This window comes from Mesoplodon bidens (genome assembly GCF_964165515.1).
Source record: "Mesoplodon bidens genome assembly, chromosome: 20".
NCBI classification, from domain to species: domain Eukaryota; kingdom Metazoa; phylum Chordata; class Mammalia; order Artiodactyla; family Ziphiidae; genus Mesoplodon; species Mesoplodon bidens.
In genome coordinates, this window is record NC_138181.1 from 29,231,288 (window position 1) to 29,256,116 (window position 24,829).

Genomic DNA, 24,829 nt, shown 5'->3' on the forward strand with positions numbered 1-24,829 from the left:
AACTTCGCAACACCTTTTTTTTTTTTTTAACATCCTTATTGGAGTATAATTGCTTTACAATGGTGTGTTAGTTTCTGCTGTATAACAAAGTGAATCAGTTATACATATACATATGTTCCCATATCTCTTCCCTCTTGCTTCTCCCTCCCACCCTCCCTATCCCACCCCTCTAGGTGGTCACAAAGCACTGAGCTGATCTCCCTGTGCTATGTGGCTGCTTCCCACTAGCTATCTATTTTACATTTGGTAGTGTATATATGTCTGTGCCACTCTCTCACTTCGTCCCAGCTTACCCTTATCGCTCCCTGTGTCCTCAAGTCCATTCTCTATGTCTGCATCTTTATTCCTGTCCTGCCCCTAGGTTCTTCATAACCTTTTTTTTTTAGATTCCATATATATGTGTTAGCATATGGTATTTGTTTTTCTCTTTCTGGCTTACTTCACTCTGTATGACAGACTCTAGGTCCATCCACCTCACTACAAATAACTCAATTTCGTTTCTTTTTATGGCTGAGTAATATTCCATTGTATATATGTGTCACATCTTCTTTATCCATTCATCTGTCGATGGACACTTAGGTGGCTTCCATGTCCTGGTTATTGTAAAGAGAGCTGCAATGAACATTGGGGTGCATGTGTCTTTTTGAATTATGGTTTTCTCAGGGTATATGCCCAGTAGTGGGATTGCTGGGTCATATGGTAATTCTATTTTTAGTTTTTTAAGGAACCTCCATACTGTTCTCCATAGTGGCTGTATCAATTTACATTCCCACCAAGAGTGCAAGAGGGTTCCCTTTTCTCCACACCCTCTCCAGCATTTATTGTTTGTAGATTTTCTGATGATGCCCATTCTGACTGGTGTGAGGTGATACCTCATTGTAGTTTTGATTTGCATTTCTCCAACAATTAGTGATGTTGAGCATTTTTTCATGTGCTTGTTGGCAATCTTCTTTGGAGAAATGTCTATTTAGGTCTTCTGTCCATTTTTGGATTGGGTTGTTTGTTTTTTTGATATTGAGCTGCTTGTATATTTTGGAGATGAATCCTTTGTCAGTTGCTTCGTTTGCAAATATTTTCTCCCATTCTGAGGGTTGTCTTTTCGTCTTGTTTATGGTTTCCTTTGCTGTGTAAAAGCTTTTAATTTATTTCAGGTTCCGAACTGTTGCTCCTGCTGGGTGACCCAACATGGCAACTTGCAGTGACCTGATTTGAAAGTTCCTGTGTTTACCTCCCCACACGTGGGTCACATGGCTGCACATGAACAATAAAGTCCATTATTTCCAATTATGATCTCATTTCACACCCTTTCCTCTCAAACTATGAGAAAAAGAACTCTTTTCCCCTTCCTTGAAAACAAAAATATTCGGTGATTATGGTTTCCCCTCTTGCTGTTCAAAGAGCTGAAGAGACCAGTTTCTCTGTGGTTTTTCTCAATTATCCAATTTATTTATTTTCTTTTTAACTGAAATATAATTAACATGCCATCTAACCTATTTTGTAAAATCTATACCCCAAGTCTTATTTTCTAAATCAGTGTTGTAACTCAAACAAATTTATTATAGGCTGTTAACTGTAATCACCGTTAGACTGATATATTTTGTAAATTTTGCTAAAATTATGCCTCTTTTGGATATAATTACATTTCTCCCACTTATGCCCTTCAGAATGGACTTTTTAAAAGAAGTAGCACATAATAACTCTCTTCCCCAAAAGGGGGACCCTTTAAATGGAATATTTTTTTTTTTTTTTTTTTTTTTTTTTTTTTTTTTTCTTTTTGCGGTATGCGGGCCTCTCACTGTTGTGGCCTCTCCCGTTGCGGAGCACAGGCTCCGGATGCGCAGGCCCAGCGACCATGGCTCACGGGCCCAGCCGCTCCGCGGCATATGGGATCCTCCCAGACCGGGGCACGAACCCGTATCCCCTGCATCGGCAGGCGGACTCTCAACCACTGCGCCACCAGGGAGGCCCTAAATGGAATATTTTATTCAACTTTTCTCTTCATTAAATTTTTACACTCAAAGTAACATCACTTCTCACTGAAGAAAATCTGAAAAATTTTTGGAGGGAAAAAAATAAAATCACCCATAATCTTATTACCCAAATGCAACCACTATTAATATTCACAATATTAATATTTAGTGTTTTTTTAATACAACAAATGGAATTTGCAGAGGGTCCTAAATGCTAGTCACAGACTCACCACAGAACCTGCGTTATGTGTTAAAAACCGAGGCTCCTGGCTGTCTCACTAGCGATTCTGACTCAGGAGATCTGGGGTAAGCCATATAGTATTTATTCACTTATTAATTAATTTATTGAAAGTTCCACAGGTTATTCTGATGCACAGTCAACTTTGTGAATCACCAGTTTCAAGCACAGATTTTGGACCCCACAGACCTGGGTCCAGACCTGGTCCTATCACTTAATATGGTTGAACAAGGTTATCCAACCTCTATGAGCTCAGTTTCTTCATCCACAAAATGGGCACACCAAGAGCCATTTATAAAAATTAAGCGAGAGGGTTTTCCCTGGCGGTCCAGTGGGGTACGGGTTCGATCCCTGGTCAGGGAGCTAAGATCCCACATGGCTCGTGGCCGAAAAGCCAAAACGTAAAACAGAAGCAATACTGTAACAAATTCAGCAAAGACTTTAAAAATGGTAAAAAAAAAAAAAAAAAAATTAAGTGAAAAAATGTACTTGGCACAGTGCCCAAAATATAGTAATTATTCAGTACATTGTAATTATTTTACATAAAATATTTTACCTAAAATAATTACCATGTACCAAGAATAATGATAAGTTATTCTTTCCCATTTTTCTCTATGCACCTGGTGTGAGATTTTCTTCTGATCTGGATTGCTATGAAACACTACATATGCTTTCAAGTAACATTATATATCATAAGCATTTTTCCATGTTCCTTCTTACCCTTTACAGACATCTTAATGGCTGTATAGCATTCCATCTAGTATATAAAACCATATTTACCTAATTATTTTCTACTCATGCTTTTTAGGTTACTTGCAGTCTTTCTTAACAACTGTGTAACGAGTAGCTTCCTATATATAGCGCTCTGTAATTGTGGATTACTATCCTAGCTATAGTCCTAAAGCTAGAATTACTACATGAAAGTATGTGAGTATTTAGATGGCTTTTTGATACATATTGCCAAGATGCTTTCCAAAAAATTTTTTTTTCAATTTACAATACCACTGGCAATGTATTAAGATATCATATTTGGGACTTCCCTGGTGGTGCAGTGGTTAAGACTCCACGCTCCCAATGCAGGGGGCCATGGTTCAATCCCTGGTCAGGGAACTAGATCCCACATGCGTGCCACAACTAAGAGTTCGCATGCCACAACTAAAGAGCTGGCAAGCCGCAACTAAGGAGCATGCCTGCTGCAAATAAGACTTGGCACAACCAAATAAATAAGAAAATAAATATTCAGATATCAGATTTATCACAACATTACCAGCACTGAGTAGTTTTCCTGCCCCCATGTTAGAATGTGTAAAATGGTAAACTGTGGCACGTTGTTTATTGGAGCAAACAACGATTCCAATCAGGCACTGCCAAAACCAAAAAGTGGTTAGGAGGCTCCCTGGTCGGGGGCTAGGGCAGAGGTGTTTACGGAGAAGAGAGGGAAGCAAAGCAATTATTTATTTGGCTATAACCTAAATGTGTGCCTTATGTGAGAAACTTTAGTCATTCAGCTGTTACGAGTACTTGTTCTTGAGTTTCATTTTCTCAGATTCAAGAAAATCTAGACAACTAGAATACTTATGAATGAATAGCTGTTCTTCAGTTTCATATTCTCAGATTCAAGAAAAATCCAGTTGACTCTGGATTCAATTTGCTTACATAAGCTACCAAAGACACTAGGGCTACCCCAGTCTAATGGCCTCCTTGTCTAACTACTTTAACAAAAGGTAGTTTAGAAATTACCACCAGCAGCCAGTTAGCATTAGCTATACTTGCACGTATACTTAGGCGATACTTATAAATCCACACCACATAGAGAATTGGACTAGGACATATAAACTGGAGTTTACAGTCTCCATCCTCAAAAAACTTACAGTCTAATGGGAAAGACACATTCCAAGTGAACTGCTAATATAAGCAAGTAGAATATAAATGCCAGTTATTTTAAAATAGGTGAGCGTATAAATGGTAATCATTTTCAACTTCTGTGACTTGAGAAGGCAATACCTTAACTGAAATGCCTGGATAATCGTTTTGGCATGAGGACAAAGTCGACACAATGACCTACCTACTTGGAAAATTAAACATGTTGGCAATATTACAAAGGACTACATTCACTCATTCAAGTCCACATGCTGAAGTCCTCAGAAGTTCTGAGTACACAGGGTCAGGGCTCAGAGAAAATTACTCACATTCCCTCTCTTTGCACAGTTGTGCATATTCTAAATCCCTCTCCTTGAAAGTAAAAGCATTTGTTGAATAGATTATACTCTTGACCCTCAGATTGGCCAGTCCAGATTTACATTCTTACAGTTCATCTTACAAGCAGTCATTGAAACGATGTGAACTCACCAATTCACATGCCCTTCAGAAATAACTTACATTCTGTTAGGATTTAACCGATCCTTCCCTCTCCTACTAATAAAGTTCCAGAATTTTTAATAGGAGAGGAGGAGAGAAAAAAAAAATTTTAAGTAATACTTATTTCAGCACAGCACTTTATTTTTTTTAAAACAAATCTAAGGTCACTTAAATATTTAGGTACATTAAGAGGTATTATGCACAATAAGACTTTACCAAGTAATCATCAGTTTGAGTACATATAAATTTGAAACCCCATTTAGTCAAATTATGTGTAAATTTGCTGACTAAATTTGCTTTTACATTTTCACTACAAATATAGCTACATCCTGCTGGATTTTATGGAATCCAGGCTTCTTACTTTTGGTCACGTTATAAGGAGTAGTCACGTACTTGAGAACAAAAGAAACTGATACTATTTTAAGAAAACATACCACATTGTAAATCAGCTATACTTCAATTAAAAACAAAGAAAAGAAAAGAAACTTTGGAGTTTTCTGAGCCTTGTTTCTTCCATAGTGCCAAAGAGATATATAAAGTGTTTTTGTTGTTGTTGTTTTTTATTTGTTCATTTTTTTGTTCTTTTTTTTTTTGGCTGCACCACATGGCTTGCAGGATCTTAGCTCTCCGGCCAGGGACTGAACCTGGGCCCTGGCAGTGAAAGTGCCAAGTCCTAACCACTGGACTGTCAGGGAATGCCCATAAAGTGTTCATTTTTAAAAGAAGAAAGAGAAGGAAAAAAATTCATCAAATTAAACCTTTTTCCTACAGTAATTAGTCACATGTTGATGAGTTATTGCCATCAGCAATTTCCATCTGATTCTGTCTTCACGGACTTCCTCAAACTGAAGATGTGCCCCTGTTACAAGAAGCTTCTATTCTCTTTCTTGTCTTTATTTATTCCTTGATTTGGTATAAGTAGTTTCAAACATAAATGAATCTCCTCCACATGGAAGAGATGGAAGATTTAACACAAGGGGAGAGTGACAATTTCCCAAACTGTCACCCAAAAGGGACAGTCTGGTGCTTGTACTATCTGAAAGCTTCTTTCTAGAATTGCCTGAGAATGCTGCTTGCTTTGTGAGCCAGTTTAACTCAGCAGCAATGCCAACATCCCTCACCTTTCTGCTTTTGATCCTGGATCTAAGACTTGCACAGTATAAACTGACAGGCAAAAATAAAACAAAACAAAAAATCCAGTTTCAAATGACATTGATGTAGCCTCCACCCTTGCAGGACATTTGGTCCTGTCCAAAACTTTCATGAGCATATTTGGTCCATGACAAATGGCTTTGGACAGGACCAAATATCAAGGACCTTTGGACATCTTGCACAGGACCAAGTGCTAACTGGGTGCCACTGCCCGTGCACCCTCCCTGTCCTTTGAGGGCTGGTCAAACAGAAGCATCCTCCACAGCCTCTAGTGCAACACTGTCCAAAGGGGGCTTCTAGGTCAGGGAGTGGATGTTTTACTAACTTAGGTCTACGCTGGCTCCTTCCTGGAACTGCAAGTTAGCAGCTGTGGTTGTCTCTCTCTCTGCTTCACTCCTTAGGATTGGTGGTAGACAATTTGGGGTTCATTTATCTATAGAATAACCAGGTTGCAAACTATTGCTCTAGTTACAAGGTCAAAAGCAAAGCACCAAAGAAGGTACTTAACTCATTTGTAAAAATGGTACACTACTTCGGTTCAATGTAAATTATTTGTAAAAAGCCGATATTGTAGGGCCTTCCATGTGAAATATAAAAGTTTCAAACAAGAGCAAACATATCAGTTATTATAATACACTGAGTGGTTCAATATACTAAAAAGACAAATACTCTTCATATTGGGTTAAAATGCAAACTCTATATCCTGCTTATAAAACACACACTGAAACAAAAAGATACAAAAGATTAAAAAGGGGCTTCCCTGGTGGCACAGTGGTTGAGAGTCCGCCTGCTGATGCAGGGGACACGGGTTCGTGCCCCGGTCTGGGAAGATCCCACATGCCGCGGAGTGGCTGGGCCCATGAGCCATGGCCACTGAGCCTGCGCATCTGGAGCCTGTGCTCTGCAATGGGAGAGGCCACAACAGTGAGAGGCCCGCGTACCACAAAAAAAAAAAAAAAAAAGATTAAAAAGAAAAAGGTGGCAGTGATATACCAAGCAAAAAGCAGAGACGGCAATATTAATTTTGGAAAAAGATTTCAAGGTAAAAGGGATGAGAGAGGATTCTGTGTTTAGTGTGTACTTATATGTTATATAAATGTACATACATTTATATGAATATGTATAATTTACACAGATATACAACTATGTATATTTATATGTATATAAAAGGCAAAAATCAATAGTAAAGATATGTGTTGGATATCAAAATACATAAAGTTAAAGCTATTGTAATACAGTGAAAGAAATCACATAATTTTGGAAAGATGACATTAGCACACTTATCACAGTCTTTGACAAATAAACCGTACCAAAAAATGAGAACACAGAAGAGTTAAACTATATAATATAAATTTAATAACAGAAGCTATTTTTTAAAACTTCCTTGTTTCAAGTTTCTATGAAAAATAGATCTTGTTCTATACTAGGTAACAAAATGTCAGTAAATTTGAAAAAAATACATGTTGCAGAGTTGACACTCTGACAACTGCAAAATAGCGTAAGAAATCAATGACAACTTTTTTTTAAAAAATTCACAATTTCTACGGGGAAAAGGAGAGAAAGAAGCTTCTCCAAAATAGTTACTAGGCCAAAGAGAAATCAAAATACTAATTACAGATTGCTGAGATGATCACAGCAATGAGAATATTATATATTAAACTTATGGGATATAGCCAAAGCTGTACTCAACAGCAATTTATAGCCTTCATGACTTTATATTTTAACAATCATACGTGGACTGTGTAAATCATATTACCCAATACTTCATCCCCCAAATCTACATCTTTGTTAATTTTTTAAAAGAAAGAAAAACTCCTTCTAGCATCATAACCAAAAGTAATTGAAATACACTTTATCACACCAAATTAATTTTTTTTAAGTTAGGACAATTCAAGAGTTACATTAACACTCTTAATGTAACTTCTAATGCAGAAAATAAAAATACCTGGCTAGGAAAATAGGAACACCTTACTAAGAGCAGCAAAGACCTTAAATTAGATTCAGTAAAATAGAGCTGATAATTTGCTTACTCACAGAATGTAAAAACATAAATGACATTTAATCCTGAAACCTCAAAAAAGAAGAAAAATTAAACAGTGAAGAACAATGTGATGAATTTGCCTTATAGCACCATATCCCATTTTCTCATTAAAACACTTTTCTCACTACACTTTACACTGCCCCTTTATTTTTATAAAAAGGAATACTTCAGTTGGTAGCAAAAATTGTATCATTAATTACTTTCTAAGGCTCCTGTTTGGCAACATTTGAATAAACATCCGGCACAGCCACTACCCTGCAACCAGCTGCTGATCCTGCATTTTAAATATCAAGACCACAGTATTTTCTTTAACACTCTGCTTCATTTATTTGGTGACATAAGGCTGTGTGGTTTAAGCAAGCTCCATAAATCATAATATAGATCAGTCTACTGTGTTTAACATTCAGAAGAAATTACAGTACAAGAAGAAAAAATTATCAGTGATCGTGATCAAAGCCAAAATCTTCGTCCAGCAGAAATGACAAGCAGTTTTAAAAGGGCTAACAGCTCCGACTCTGGAGTCAGATTGCTGGACTGAAATATGAGATCTCTTGCTCATGTAAGGTTACTCTCTGAACCTCAGTTTCCTCTCCTATAGAATGTTAGCATGACCTCTGTAAGGATTAAATGAGACAATATATTAAAGTGCTTAGAACAATTCCTGACCTACAGTGAACATTAATAAAAGTTCATTCTTCTTTTTCCTCCTCTCCCTACCCCACTCACCCCTTCCCCCAACTCTGAAATAGAGTCAGTAAACATTTAATAAAATGAAGGAGCAAATGGCATAAAGATTGCCCTCTAGAATGTTCCTTCTTTAGTATAAGAGGAAATGTTAAAAATACAGGGAAGAGTAGAAGAAAGATGCTAGAGTAACCACCGTCATCTGGCGCATTCAGAGATGTGGTTTCTAAATACTGCTTTCATTTTTCTACATTAGGGCTTCAGTCTACTAACTTAAAGCCTTTTTTCTTTTTTTTTTTTACAAATTAATAACCAGACTCTGATGAAAGGAAAGTGATCAACCTAGACAAATTATGCTGGTTAGAGAGTCCCCCATAACAACAACAACAAAAAGAAACATTCATGTCTCCTGCGATTCTGTATTAACTGCAAAGTCAGCAGGCTTTCCAAGTCTTCCCAAGCTGATATTATCAAGACCCAAACAGAATGAACCAAGGGGGGAAGGACTAGCCATAAGAACCTAGAGGGCAAGAGGTGGTCTTGGAAGAAGACGGTTTGAGGATCTGGGTAAATGGTGACAATAGAATGAGATTATGGCATAAACATGACTATAATCAATGAGGAAAAGAGTTAGAATTTCTTTCCAGAAGGATGGCAGTGTTCATTGAAGTGTGTCAGTCTTTCCTCTCCTCTGGAGGAGTCCAGAAGTGTCTGGCTTTTGGCCAGAAGCAGAGATAAAGAAGCCAACGTGAACTGTCCAGACTGGACAGATCTTTCCACACGGCAGGGAGAAACCCCCTCTCCTGCAGGACCACAGATCAGATCCTGTAACGCTCCTCCTAGCCTTGGCAGGATGGGCAGAAAAAATGCAGAGAGCTCAGCCCCGACCCCCAGCGCTGTCTGACAGGTACATCAAACTGCCGAGAAGAGGACCTGATTCCTGGCAAGACTGTTTCCAACTTGAAATCGTCCTGCACCTCACATAAAGCAGGAGGTTTCCATGTGGTCCCTGCACCCTTTATTTCTCTTCTTCTGTATCCAGTTGCCATTTTTCACGTGCAGTCATGGACTTGTATCCTCCCCACCCGCCTGTCGTTTCCCCTTCCGTTTCCCACAGGGTCCATCCTAACTCGCCCAGGCACAGCCTCCGGCTCAACCCACCCACAGGGGCCCCGGCCAGACAAGCAGAAGTATTAAGAAATTGAGCTGGAGGGTTGGTGGGTCTGTGACCGTGTGGATAAAGCACAACTGCCGCCTTGAGAAGGTGTCACTTTAAGTCATTTTAAGACTTCAAAGAGACCACTTCCCTGGTGGTCCCAATGCAGGGGGCCCGGGTTCGATCCGTGGTCAGGGAGCTAGATCCCATATGCATGCCACAACTAAGAGTCCACATGCCACAATTAAGAAGCCCGCATGCTGCAAGTAAGACCTGGCGCAGCAGCCTAAAACTAAAAATAAATAAATAAAAATAAATATTTAAAAAAATAATAATAAAGATATGGACACTTGCCCAGCTATTCTATTAAAATAAAGAGAGAATTCAAAGAGGGGAGGAAATGGGAATCATGCAGGAGTGGCTACAAACACTTCCAGCCTCAGGCCAGGCTGCGGGCAGCCTCGGCTGACAGGTGGCTGGGAACTGCAGGACCTTCCCAAGAGCAGAAAGCAGCCTAAAGGGGCAAGAGCCACAGGTTTGGGAATATCTGTAAATAAATAAAATTTTGTTTTGAAAATCAATCCCCTCTAAGGTATTAAACATGTAGAAGGTTCTCCCCTCTTTTTCAGAATGAAAGTGTCATTGGACACTATCTTGGACTTATGAATGTCACTTCCAAAGGTGTGCGTAGCCTGGACTCTCCGAAGATGATGTTCCTTAGAAGAGCAGGTGCTGAGCTCCAGTGTCGTGGAAATGGACACATAAGGAGAACTTCAGTTTCTAAAAAATTCAGGGCGGGGCTTCCCTGGTGGCGCAGTGGTTGAGAGTCCGCCTGCCAATGCAGGGGACACGGGTTCGTGCCCTGGTCCGCGAGGATCCCACATGCCGCGGAGCGGCTGGGCCCGTGAGCCATGGCTGCTGAGCCTGCGCGTCCGGAGCCTGTGCTCCGCAACGGGAGAGGCCACGACAGTAAGAGGCCCGTGTACTGAAAAAAAAAAAAAAAAATCAATAAATAAATTCAGGGCGGGGAGGACTTTACTTAGAAGCAGAAGGGCAGAGATGAAATCATCATCTTTTGTTGCAAGATTTAAAAGGAAAAATTGCCCAAACCCGAGAGGGAAAGTAGACGACATGGGGAGGAGGGTGTCTGACACAGCACTGGGGGACGGGTGGCAGCGATGGAAGGAAATGCTAAGAGAGGATGCAGCCACAGCCATCTTCCAGCAGCATCCTCTGAGCACCGGCGTGCTCATCTTAAAGACAGAGTCCGCAGCGATCTCAGGTGGTAATAAGGTGCAATCCCGCCAGACTGAGCCCACCGCTCAGAGACGCTGGGATGCCTTTGGGGACCACCGGGGACCCACAGATTCATGAGAAGGAGGTTATTTTGGACGTACTATTAATCAGCCAGCATCCATGCAGACCGGGGGGCTTTAGAGGCTCCCCACATGTTTGGTTTTGGGAAGGAGGAGGTGACATCCCGGTTTCAGAGACACGTTATTTTTTTACATCGACAGATGGGCTCTCGTTATAGAAAATTCTATTATAGGGCTTCACAAGAAATTGAGAAAACGGAAGAATTTTACTGTGTGTGTTTGAGCCTTAAGAGTAGAATCGCCAGCACGGAGGTATGCTTTCATCGCATTAACAGCACAAGAACATCTCGAGCCCTAGGGGCCGTTCCACGTGGTGGCCACCACCATCCGGTGGACTTTCACATTACTTGGGTCTGCCCCCTAGGAGACTTTCACCCCCGAAGACTCTGATGAATCCTCTTCACCTCTTTATCCAAATCATTTGTCAAATTCTTTAAAGAGATACCTGACCCTTGGGCTTCCCTGGTGGCGCAGTGGTTGAGAGTCCGCCTGCCGATGCAGGGGACACAGGTTCGTGCCCCAGTCCGGGAGGATCCCACATGCCGCGGAGCGGCTGGGCCCGTGAGCCATGGCCGCTGAGCCTGCGCGTCCGGAGCCTGTGCTCCGCAACGGGAGAGGCCACAACAGTGAGAGGCCAGCGTATCGCAAAAAAAAAAAAAAAGAGATACCTGACCCTTGACAGTGTCCAAGTTTAACTCTTCTCTATCAAGGGAGTCTGATATCAAAATATCAATTGCTGCATCCTCCAACGCCAGTGTGACTTAAGTTTACTACAAAGCTCTTGGCACTGGACCTTCTCAAGGATAAATGTGTGTGCATATATAATATATACTAATAGATTATATTCTTGTATTGATAGCTTGTACTTTATCAATACATCTATTTAACCTCCTCATTGAGATAAACTATACATCAGATCATTAGTTCCCACCAATTAAGGAATGCCTGTGATTATATTAAGTCTACAGCTATAATACAGAATGGAGGAGTTCAAAACGTGTTTTTACCCATGTATAGTGAGTAGAATAATGATACAAGTACAATCCAAGTGACTGTTAAAACCCACCCCATACCTGAAAATTCTATTTTTAAGGTGAGCACACATCTTTGTGTGGGATATTTTAAGCAGAATGAAACGTTTGAAATTATTTGTAGCAAGTACTTTGGATACAACAAACCTCTCTGGGTTTTTTACCCCCAAATATGTGGTGACCTCAGGAACGGAAAGCAGCTGAGTGCCTTCACTCCAGCACAGGAAACACGGATGGGCCTTTCGGTTTTATGCCCCTTTGAAAAGAACGTGGGATAACCTGTAAATTCACCTCTTAACGCAAGAGGGAAATATATGCTCAAGACCAGCATTCAGCAGTAAGAAGTGAAATAGATAAATTTTTGAAAAGCCTCTCAGTTATCACAACAAGGCCTTGAGTCTCAGAAGTTCATTCTAAACGCTTTATTACGATGCAACTGACACACCTTTACTGAAAATTTCTTTGAGCCAGAGTGAGGTAATTCATAAAAATATCTTTATGACTAGCTAGAAATGAACAAAACTTGAAATGCATCACTGTTCACTGTTTAAACTTAACCCTGAGATTTTAATATGAGAGGTAAGCTTCTCTAAGAGGGAGGCCCACGTCTGACACTTTTCTGGATATTCTACAGACCCCAACCCAGTGCTCTATGTTTATTGGATGCTTAATGCCTTGTCAGCACAGAATAAAACTCCAGGAGGCTCCCCATGGCCCGGAGTTGGCCAGCACCTCTGACCTCACCTCCTGTCACACGTTCCATTCTCTGGCTGGCTTAACAAGCCCCAGCCTCATGGGCTTTCCTTTCTGTTCCTCCAGCGTCCAAGCTGATTTTCATCTGCTCCTCCGCTGTTGGCCGACAGCTCATCCATCAGTCAGGTGCTCCGCGAAACAAGGGGCGTTATAGAGCTGTCACTCAAAGCACTGGCAGGGAATGTGGCTTTGGGGCAGAAAATGAAGAATCCGCCCTCCTACGAGTAAGCCCCGCAGAAAGATTATTAAACCACACAAAGCAATGGACCGACCTGTTTGGCCTAAAGGAAGCTCAAGCACGATGGTCTCAGGCGGCATCCTGGACCCAGCACTGGTTTCCCTTTTACTTTGTGTTATCTAATGGTAAAGAAGAACCTAGCCGCCTCCAAGCAAACCGGCTGCCATTGGGCTACCTGGCACCTTAAACTGTTGGGAGGCTGTATGTCCTGGGGGCTGGGAAGGAAATTTTGGCCAGGACAACCTGAACTTGAATCCTATCTGTATGACAAAAAAGAAACAAGCAAACAAAAGTAACGCTGTCTGGGTCCAGACCCCCTCTCTCTAGCTTACTAACTAGGTACCTTTAGAGAAGTACTTGTCACTCTGTTCCTCGATGTCTTCATTTGCAAAATGGGTAAAATAATGATATCTAAATAGTTTTAAAGGTTGGTTAACAAAAAGATAGCACTTAGGAAATAGTAAATGATCAATAAGTATTAGCTATCATCTCCTATCTTCTCGTCACTCTCTATCACCTGCTCAATTTTTACAGCACTTAAAACTCTCTGAAATTCTAATTTCTTTGTTTAATTTCTGAGATGTCTGTTGCACCCCCTAGAACGGAATCTGCAAAAGTACAAGGGCTGTGTCTGACCTGTTCTCCACTTCAGTTCCCAGAACAAATCCTAGAAGATAGAAAGTTCTCCAATTGTTGAATGACTCAGTATCTCCAATTCCAAAATCTTTACAACACTCATTAGGTAATCCCAGCCATGAGCTTAGGACACTTATTCAAATTTAAGTTGACTTAAATAAGTCAACTTTTGGTTGGGGGATATATACAAATTCTTTTGGAGTATACATTTTTAAAACAATTGTCTTAAAAATTTACTACTTGGAGAAACCACTTTAAGAGAGCAACTTTCTGAGAAAACCAGTAAAGATGTTGGAATAGAATAAAGGCTTGATGCCCATATGTTCTAAACAATTTTCTTTTTATTGACATATAGCTGACATATAATATTACGTGAGTTTCAGGGATACTCCAGCTAAAAATTTTTATAATTTAAAACATAAGTCCTGATTTAAAGCCTAAAAAGCATGTTTGGTCCTCTGTTAATATCTAAGGATAAATGGGGAAAGTATAAAGAGTCACTGGAGAAGACAGAGACACTGAGCCATGCTCCCTGAGATCTGAAATTAGGAGAATCTATGGAGATTGCTGGATCTGGATAAGGCTGGCAGGTGGGGAAACCCCAGAAGCCCCAGAAGGGAGGAGGAGCATCTAGGCTCTGCTCAAGGGCCTCTGGGTCTGGGGCTGGGACTGGAAGGCCCTCTAGACTCAAGCAGGCTAACGCGATACCTTCCGTAGCACCTAGAGCCTTAACCATGGGAAGGTACCATAAGAGAACAAGTGCACTCACACAGCACCCACCATCTCTCCCCACGACGCTTTCAATAGACCTTTAGCTGGTGCACCTGCGTCCAACACCCTCCCAGTCCCATCCAGCACCCTCACCGGCCCCAGAATTCTCATTCAACCTAAGATCAAACTGTGTCACCCCTCCCCTTGCTCAAAAGCTACCAGGGCTTCCCAGTCATCACCTATGGCCCAAGCTTCCCTTCCCACTGTCTTATCGCACCACTGCCCGCCCCAGCCCCAGCCAGCCAGTGCCCAAACGTGTCAGGACCTCCCCAACACCGTCCTGCCCGGGTGGGAATGCACTCCTGTTCTGGAGGAAGCCCCGGCGGCCGGCATCTGCACAAGGCTTAGCGCAATCCTCTCTGCTGGGAACCCCTCTCCCGGCCCACCAGGCAGGAGTACCTGCTCTTTACTCCCGTCCTCAGAGCCCTTCTCACGCTCTCAGTTCTTGCGTCAGCGTCTCCGAAAAGCCCGCGTGCCTCATCAATCTTTATAATCTCGGGAGGGACCCAGAGCCTGGCACTAGCGGGCACTCAGTGAACACGTATGGGATTTAATTTAGTGTTTAATCAGAATACACAGCACAGTTTTAAAACATTCCTAGTTTCCTGCACACACACATCCCTTTTGAGGGTCCCGGAAAGAAAATGCCGGAACTTTTTTTGGTACATGCCCAGAGTAGGTCATTTCTAAGCAGTGGATTTGAATATCCCAAGTCAAAGCTATTTTTCCTTTGAGTTGCTTAATTCCCTGCTTCTTGTTGGATCCATAATCATCCCCTCCTTGTCCAATCCCCACCTGAAATGTGTGTGGTTAGAACCACATACTTTTGGAATTACGGGCAAAAGTAATCTGGATTGCTGGCAACTTCAAGATGCATGTTTCAAGTTACAAAGCAAAACACTAACTTGTTTTCAATCCTGCTGTGAAAGTGTAGGCTTGCCTCAATTGCGCTGGGGCGCAGCCAGAAAAGGGGGTCTGGGCAGACCTCTTGTCCATCCCTCTCTCTCCACTCGGGGTGGGTTACTACACATGCGCACGTGCGCGCGCGCACACACACACAGGAGAACAGGAACTCAAGATGGAGCAAAGCCATTCCTCCCTTTTCCTCACGGGGAGGATCTAACCGAACAATTTTATTACCACGCTCTAAGATGGGCTCTCAGAGACCACCTGGAAAACAAGCAAATTTCGTGAATAATTATTTACCATAAGTATAATAAAATGTAAACTGGGGGCTTCCCTGGTGGTGCAGTGGTTGAGAGTCCGCCTGCCGATGCAGGGGATGCGGGTTCGTGCCCCAGTCCGGGAAGATCCCACATGCCGCGGAGCGGCTGGGCCCGTGAGCCATGGCTGCTGAGCCTGCGCGTCCGGAGCCTGTGCTCCGCAACGGGAGAGGCCACAACAGTGAGAGGCCCACGTACCGCAAAAAAAAAAAAAAAAAAAAAAAAAAGGTAAACTGGCATTTGCCTACCAGTTATTTAAGAGGACTACTTGTGATTGATGCATTTAATTCAGGTTCAACAAGAAGAAATATAATGCCTTCTGTAATGCTCATCTATGTGTCTGGTTTTGTGGCTGTTTTACACCCATGAAATAATTACGGAAACTCACAAAACTACATGAAAGTAACATAATACAGGTAGCACGGTCTGAGGGATCAGTTGAAAGTTATCCTGCAAGAAATGCATTACTAATGATAAAGTCCCACAGATAGGGATCAGGTCCTGCTTCTGCGTATAAATTAGATGGAGTCAAGGGATTCCTGTGATAGTGGCGCTCAGTCTTTACAGATTTACAGCTAGGCTCCCTCTGAGTACACCTTCGTGGTTCGGATTTTGTTTCTCGTATTTTTGAGCGCATGAACTTGTCCACACATATATTGTGACTTGGAATAAAAGGTTGTGAGCCAGTCATCAGGGGCTCCCAGACTTCGGAGTTTCAAGGCTCCATAAAAGATCTTGCAACAAAAAATTAGAAAGCTTTGCAGCAGACACTGAGGTTTCCTAAGAGAATTTTTATAGGAGATAAACTGTGGCACACAATTCAGCATTTTACCATCGTTGCTGAAGCAAAACCGGAATTTTGAGGAATTCTGAACCCCCAAGACAGTTCAGAAAGTTAACCACTTGGATCCCAGAAGGCATCACCCATGCTCCTTTATCTGATGCTGGTTTCAGGAGGTAGTCCCCTTGCTTGTCATCACGGTACTGAGTTAACGGCTGAGCCAGTGCAGCTGCTAAACCCACCAGCTGCCAGTCAGCTTGAGACAGTTCAAGCTGCCAAGGCAACAGGCAATAGTCAACCAACTACAGCAATCTCGAACCTTTAAAACTGCCAAAATAGTTCTCTTTCCTTAATACGACAGATCACCAATTCCTATAAGTTCACACGTTCTGCTAAAATGAAAAAATACGTGAACAACTGAAATATTTACAAATCAAATGCTATTGATACAATGTCTGGGATTTCAAATGGTGGGGGAGTTTATAGACGGAATAAGATTGTCCATGTGCTGATAAATTTTGAAGTTAGATGATGGATCCATGGGGATTCAATATAGTATTTTTGATTATACAGGACACCCCCCTTATCTGTGGTTTTGCTTCCGCAGCTGCAGTTTCAGTTACCCGCAGTCCACTGAGGTCCCAAAATATTAAATGGAAACTTCCAGAAATAAACAATTCATACATTTTAAATTGGGTGCCATTCTGAGTAGCTTCATGAACTCTCTCCCCATCCTACGCCTTCCTGGGGTGTGAGTCATCCCTTTGCCGTGTAGGTTACCTGCCTGCCCATTAGTCACTTAGCAGCCGCCCGGCCAGCATCACTTCAGCAGGGGTGGTATCGAAGTGTTTGTGTTCAAGTAGCCGTTACTTTACTTAACAATGGCTCCAAAGCGCAAGAGTAATGATACTACCAATTCAGATGTTCCCTTACTGTGCCTAACTTTAACGTTAAATTTCATCATAAGTATGGAGGTATAGGAAAAAAAACATAGTATATACAAGGGTTCATCCGGGGTTTCAGGCATCCACTCCGGGTCTTGGAATCCTAACCTCTTAACCTCCTCGCAAACAAGGGTGGGGAGGGGAACCCCCGTACGAGTTTTGCAAATTGCTTAAATTTTCCAAAATAAAAAGTAAAAAATAATCATGAAGTCAAGTTTAAAACTATTAAAAAGCAATCTCTACAGTGCATACAAGTGATTACATATATTCTTACTTCCTAGTGTGTGGCAGGTCTACAGTAGGAGAGCAGATCTTGACCCTTTACTAAGGCAGCTTAATTACAGGGACTCCACTGAGGTTTTTGCTAACGTCAAAAAAGAAAGTTAAGACACCTTCTGAAATTCAGCACGGGTTATAAGACGTACAAGATGCAAGCTTTACTAGTTTTTTATCTACTCGATTTAAAGGAAGCTTTATAAAGGAAGATTTCTGCTATGTGAAAATAGACAAAACACAACACAACAAAAAAGATGCTATAAATTTGCCATATGTATAGAGGAAGGCACTTGAGCAGGTAAAAGCTATTCCTTCGGCGGAAGGTAGCGTAACAACTCTGGCGAACGAATAAGGCGGCTCTTCAGTCTTATAGCGTTTGAACTTTTGACCTCTTCCCAAAATGTCCCGAAAGAATTTCTAAACCGTGGGGCTAGAAAGAACGCTTCACAAAACATTCCTCTTTACTATATACGCCTTGAGCCACCGAGCCCAAAGTACACAACTAAAAAGTAAAGTCTAAAAGAGATGCAAACTGGACTAAGAAAAATACATATGAAGTAATGCAAAAAAAAAAAAAAAAAAAAAAAACCCCAGCAGGTCGAGACAGCACTGGAAGTGCGGCGGCGAATATCACCTTTCGGGCTCTCTTCCCCGGACACGGTTTTCTCTTTTGCTGAGGATCAGGCTTTCCTCTGTCCTCCTAGTGTCCCTCCCTTCCTTCAAACTCACAAAATGACTTGAAGAAACATGTATTGGAGGCAACGAAACCTACAGCTCAGTCTTGCAAGGACACAGCGGCGCTTAAGAGTCAACCCACACGGAGGGGGCGGAGGGACGCGTCGCCGCCCCAGGAAAGGACGCGCCGGGGGCGCCCGCGCACCTGGCCCGCTCGCCGCCGCCTCCCGCGGCCGAGCCCGCTGCCACCCGAAGGTACCTGAGCGCTGTCTCTCCACTTCTCCCGCGTCCGCACACGCGCCCCCGGCCCCAGCCGAGCGCAGAAGGTGAGACCTGCAGACCCGGAGCGGCCGCGGCCCCGCCGAGCCTCCCGCGCCGCCGCCCACCCGGCAGGCCGCAGGCACAGCCTCGCCGGGGCCGCCGGGGAGGCTCCCGCCAGCTGGCCGGAGGCGGCGTGCTCGCCAAGGTACAGATCCGAGGTTTAGGTGACAGGAAGCTCCCCAGTCCAGCACTCAACCAGGCTGCCGGCCCCTCCCCCGGCGCGGCGCAGGGGTGGAGAGAGGCGCGGGCGCCCGGGGGGAGCGGGGCCAGCGCGCCGGCTCGGGCGGGGCAGCTGGGGGGTGGGGGGGTTCCCGCGGCGCGACAAGACGGGACAGGGCGGGCGGCGGCCGGACTCACCCAGGCAGCGGATGTGGAAGCCCGAGGGCGGCCGCAGCGCCCGGCGCGACCAGCCCTCGCGCAGCGCCTCCAGATGCTCCTCCTTGCCCTGGATCAGCAGGACCTGCTCGTCGATCCAGCCCAGGAAGAACGTCTCGGCCACCGCGGCCGTGACCTTCTTGTTCCAGAAGTGCTGCATGTTCTCGGCTTTGAAGTCGGCGAAGATCTCGTAGCCGATGTGGTGCCGGGCGAGCTGCCGGGGCTGGGCCGGGGACGCGGGCCGGGCGGCCTCGGACCTCTCCCCCGCCGGCCCCTCGGCGGGGCCCAGGACGATGGCCAGAGAGTGAGGAGCAATCTGCAGAAACTTCTCCATCTTCGGAGGCATCCGGCGTCCGCGCGCGACCCCGCTCACCGCAGCCGCCGCCTCCCGCCGCTCCCGGGAACAGCAGCGCGAAGGGCGCTGCGCGACAAACGAAGAGCGTTAGTGCCCCCGCCCCGGGCCGGCCGCTTCCCCAGACATCCCGCGCCCAGATGCCGGGGACGCCCCGCGCAGCCCCTGCGCGCAGCCTGCCGGCGGGCGCAGCAGGTCGCCACGCGGGGGAGGGGAAGGGGTGCGGAGCCCGCTCGGGCCGACGGCTGGCGCGCCTTACCTGCAGCTCCGGGCCACCCTCCCTGCACCGCTCATTTTCCAGCCGCTGCACCCTCGCCTCCCTCGGCGCCCGGCGGCCCCGGCGGGGGGCGGAGACGCCGGAGGGGGCGGGCAGTTCGCGCCGAGTCTGGGGAGCCCTCCTGGCTGGACTCGGCCGGAGGAATCCCCCAGAGTCCGCTGCGGGAGGTGGTCGACGGGGTGCGGATGGCCGGGGGGGGGGGGCGGGGTGTGCGTTTAGGTGGCGGGGCCAGGGACGCACGGCGACACATGGGAGGCACCGAGTCTGGAGCGGTGAGTGTCGCTCCTCCCCACGCTCCACTCCGCCCTCACCTCCCACCTCCTGCTGGAACAAGTGGCGTCGCTGACTGGTTGATGTGCCCTTGGAAGTGGCTTTTTTAAAAACTTAGTCAACCATGAAAAATTGTCACCCGTGCCTCCTCCCACGCTCTCGTGGAACTCTCCTCCCGTATCTCCATCACGTACTGTGGGCCTGAGATAGAAGAAACCTGGTCATTCCCAGCGTTACCTACCCAACCCTCCGTTTAGGAAGAGGATACGGAAGTTTACCAGGAAAGGTAATGATTATGCTTTTTAAAAAAAGAAAACAAGAAACAAACCAAAAAAACCCACTTCGTTAAGCTTCTTTCTGTACAAACTCTGTTTGGCTTATTTTTCACTGAGAAAGTTTAGTTGTATATTTAGAGCCCTAATTAATTAACGCCAAGGCTTCACGCTACATTTCCTCCTCTCAGACTTCGGTGTTTCACAGAGTCACCTGCAGCTTTTTTTTTTTTTTTTTTTGAGGTACGCGGGCCTCTCACTGTTGTGGCCTCTCCCGCTGCGAAGCAGAGGCTCCGGACGCGCAGGCTCAGCGGCCATGGCTCACGGGCCCAGCCGCTCCGCGGCATGTGGGATCCTCCCGGACCGGGGCACAAACCTGTGTCCCCTGCATCGGCAGGCGGACTCTCAACCACTGCGCCACCAGGGAAGCCCCACCTGCAGCTTTTGTCAAAACATAGGAATCTGGATGTGGGTCTCTGATTCCGTAGGCCTGCTGTGGAACCTAATACTTTTTCTTTCGAGCAAATTCTCTGCTGCTGCTGCTGCTGCTGGTCCTGGACCATACTCTGAAAACACTTGAACTAGAAAAAATGTTACATGGTGGGAGGGATCGCTGAAGTGTTTGCTGCTGGCATCCTGGGATTCTATTACCATGAAAAAGTTACTAAACCCAAGTCCGAAGACCTGGGTTTTAATCCTACTGAAGGTGACCTTGGACAAGTCACTGAACCCCAGTTCCTCCCATTTGCAAAATGGGAGTTGATAAAGCCCCACTCAGCCCACGTCTCTGGACCGGAGAGAGCATCAAGGAAGGAAATGTTTAAGAAGTCGCCTCAGATGATAAAATGTGCAGTCAGCATGAGAATGTATGTTGCCACTAGTCACAGAAGCCAGGGGCTCCTCAGGCCTTAGAAAGCCAAGGACTGGGTTTGACCTGAGGGAGGCAGCCATGGTCATATGAACGCATCCTGCCTTTGGAACTTCCCCGGCACCCGCGGAGTGGTCAGACCTGATCATTTCTTGCTGGGCTTTTAGTGCTTTAGCACTAAGCCTCAATTTGGCACCAGTGATGCAACATTCTTCGCCCTCCCTTCTCAGTGCCTGGGCCTCAGGAAGAGAGGAAGTGGTAGTGGCTGGAAAAATGGAAGAAGGAAAGATATTATACTTGTGACATTTTTTTTTTTTACTTTGCAATTTAAAAAATTTTTGTATTATGACATAATTTCAGACTTAGTGAAGAGTTGCAAGAGTAGTGCAAAGAATACCCACGTATTGAATATCTTCACCCAGATTCCCCAAGTGTTAGCATTTTACTACACTTGGTTTGTTCCTTTATCTCTTTCTCTCTCTACACACCCCCCCATAAAGTGTATATAGAAGTATACATGATATTTACACAGTTCTAAACTATTTAACTCTCTCCACTATAAAGTTACTATTTTATCCTTTGTAATTAATAAATACCTTTTTGAGAGAGACTTTGAGACTATGAAAGTATCCTGTTATCCTCAAAGGTATGAGGATCAGGAGGTAGGGATCTTTAGGGGTCATCTTAGAGGCTACCTACTACAGTATTTATAATGAACCATGAAAAGGTCCCATTTTTAGATGTTTGCAATAAAGCGACAAATTAAAAGAGCAACTTCTAATATAAGTGCTCTTTCTCACATAGAGATAGCAAGCTCTTCACAGACAGACAGACACACACACACACACACACACACACAAGATGTCAGAAAAACTATTTGATCCTCTGAATCGGAAGGGCCATTTAGAGTATATACCATCAGAACTCAATGGAATGAAGATAAGGAGCTACTTTATCGATTCTTACCACTGTCATCACCTGTATTATCAACCTCACTAACATCATCATTGCCCTTTAATGATTGCTTGTGAAATGCCAGACAGTGTGTCAAGAACTTTTCACGTATGATGAAATCATTATGATTTTTTTTCACAAGATAGATATGATGGCAATAACATTTTTGAGATACATAACCCAACATATTTTCATTTTCAATAACCCTCAGTTCCCAGTTGGCCCACAGTACCCTCCATGCATGGACTCAGGGTCACGCATATTTCTATTCCATGTCAGTTTCACCAAAATTTGCCTGTAAATATAGCTTTCTTTTCTTCCTCAATCTTTCCCTCTCTTTGCTTCCCCACCCATCCACAGTCTCTCTTCTTGCAGCCCCCAGTCTCCAGCGGCTGCAGCAGCAGGAAGCTAGGACAAGGATGCATTGGGCATTCCTTCAAATGCTAAATAATAAAAACCAGTCAAGGAAAAATAAAAAGATACAGGGGGAGCAATAATCAAGGAAACAACCATAAGTATAATTATAGCATGAGATGCATGCCTTGAAAGTGTCAAACAGAGAAGTGTCAGAAAGAAACAGGAGGTGGCTTCCCTGGTGGCGCAGTGGTTGAGAGTCCGCCTACTGATACAGGGGACACGGGTTTGTGCCCCGGTCCGGGAAGATCCCACATGCCGCGGAGCGGCTGGGCCCGTGAGCCATGGCCGCTGAGCCTGCGCGTCCGGAGCCTGTGCTCTACAACGGGAGAGGCCACAACAGTGAGAGGCCCATGTACCGCAAAAAAAAAAAAAAAAAGAAACAGGAGGACCTACATTAGATAGGATACTGAGGTCTGTAGGAGGAGATGGGCATTTACTCCTGCCCAAAGGATGAGAAGTAGCCTATCTTGCCAAGGCTGCATAGGCCACACTGCTGATGTCACTGGAAATGTTGTACTCTGTCTTTTATCCCCTTCAGAGAGGCACTTGCATGTATCATCACGAAAGAAGGTGCAAATGTTTCTTGGCAAGGAACTATTTCCTTCCCTAGGTTCAGTATCCAAGACCTTTATATTGACCCAAGTACTGGTAAGATTTCCTGGTTATTTTCCAAGGAAAAGTATTTAACATTCATCCAATGCCTTATTTTTGCAAAACTCAATGAGGAGGAACAATTATTATTCTAATTTTTCCAATGAGAAAACGAAGTTCACAGATGTTAAGTAATTGGGCCAAGGTCACACAACTCCTAGTTGATAAACCGAAAATTTGAACCAGACTTATGACTCCAGGACCCAGGTTTCCTCAGCCTACACTGCAGCCTCCAAAGGAACTAAGAACCTGCAAGATAAACTAGTATTACTTCATTCGGAAGGAATTATTGTACCAATTTACTTGAAAATGTTCAGGAAGAACTTCTTGGGTAGCTCATCAAATAAGAAACCCTCAAACCCCCTGGGGAGAACGCTTGCCTCAGTTTTCTCCATAGTGAAGTTCAAGATCAAGTGGGATGTTGTGCAGAATGAACGAGCTCTGTGAATGAAATTCTTTATCAGCCCTTCTCCCCACTGCCTGCCGTCAACTGCCTGCCATTCCTGCAGGGAAAGAGGGCTTTGCTAAACCTACTCTGGTCCAAGCTTATCAGTTGCTGGTTGTCCACCTGGTTATAACAGACTCTCAGTCATCACTCAGGGATGTGCCTTCCAGCCTAAGGGCCCTCAGTTTGGAATTTCTGTTTGTGGCAGATTGTGTTTTTGAAAGATGGCTGCCACAACACTTCCCACGTTTGTGCATTTCCGTAATGTGACCCATTCCAGTAGTGTGACTCCCCCATCAGGAGGTCGCGTCTCTCTCTCCACCCCCTTGACTCTGGTCGGGCCCCGTGATTGCTTTGACCAACAGAGTAGAGCTGAATTGATGCTGTGCCAGTTCTGGGAATAGATTGATTAGCTTCTTCGTTCTCACTTCTGCTTCTTGGAAGCAGCCACCTTGTAACAAGTACAGCTACGCTGAGATCCTCATGTTGTGAGGAAGCTCAAGCTAGCCACAAGGAGAGGGTGTGGAGAGAGAGCAGCACTGGCCAACTCCCAGTCGTTCTCACCAGCCCAGCTCAGGCACCGACACATGAGTGAAGGAGACATTCTAGCCCCAGCAGACACCAAATGTGGCAGACCCGAGACCCCATACTAATAACCCCCAATCGAGCTGTCCCAGGCACCTCTGGGCATTCAAGTCAACCCAACTAAAGCTTCCAACTTTGTATAACCGAGGTGAGCCATCCCCACTGTGTCTCGTCTCAATTCTTTTTTTTTTTTTTTTGCACTACACGGGCCTCTCACTGCTGTGGCCTCTCCCGTGGCGGAGCACCGGCTCCGGACGCACAGGCTCAGAGGCCATGGCTCACGGGCCCAGCCGCTCCGCGGCATGTGGGATCTTCCCGGACCAGGGCACGAATCCGTGTCCCCTGCATCGGCAGGCGGACTGTCAACCACTGCGCCACCAGGGAAGCCCTCGTCTCAATTCTTGACCCACACAACTATGAGCATAATAAAGTGGCAGCCGTTTTTCATTACCGAGTTTTGAGGTGCTTGTTTACAAAACAATAGATAATTGGACCGCCGTTGCTCTCGTATGGTTTGCATGCATCTTGGGGAAGTCTAATGGATAAGAATCCCGGCAGGAAACAAGATTTCAGTGATGTCCTGATGGTGGCATCTCTGGAAAGTCAACTTTTATAAAGCAAAAAGGAAGTCCTGCTATGTTATTTTTATCTCATGAGTGTGATAGGTGGATTTAGACTCCTAAGTCCATAATTCAAGGCACCAATTGATTAATGTGTCAGAAAGAATGACATCTGCACA

At 44.6% G+C, this 24,829-nt stretch overlaps 1 protein-coding gene across 2 annotated transcripts in view; it reads right to left on the reverse strand.

The window, feature by feature from the left end:
• The window catches only part of STOX2 (storkhead box 2), a 198,408-nt gene extending 178,592 nt beyond the window's left edge, over positions 1-19,816 (reverse strand). The window contains exons 1-2 of one of the 2 annotated variants that reach the window (XM_081220725.1): positions 19,611-19,816; positions 18,982-19,420 (exon numbers count right to left, since the gene is read on the reverse strand). In XM_081220725.1, the coding sequence (XP_081076851.1) occupies positions 18,982-19,345 (364 nt within the window). In that variant the 5' untranslated portion in view covers positions 19,346-19,420; positions 19,611-19,816. The remainder of the gene's footprint in view (positions 1-18,981; positions 19,421-19,610) is intronic. The other variant, XM_081220724.1, reaches the window with a different exon arrangement.
• Between the last annotated feature and the right edge of the window lie 5,013 nt (positions 19,817-24,829).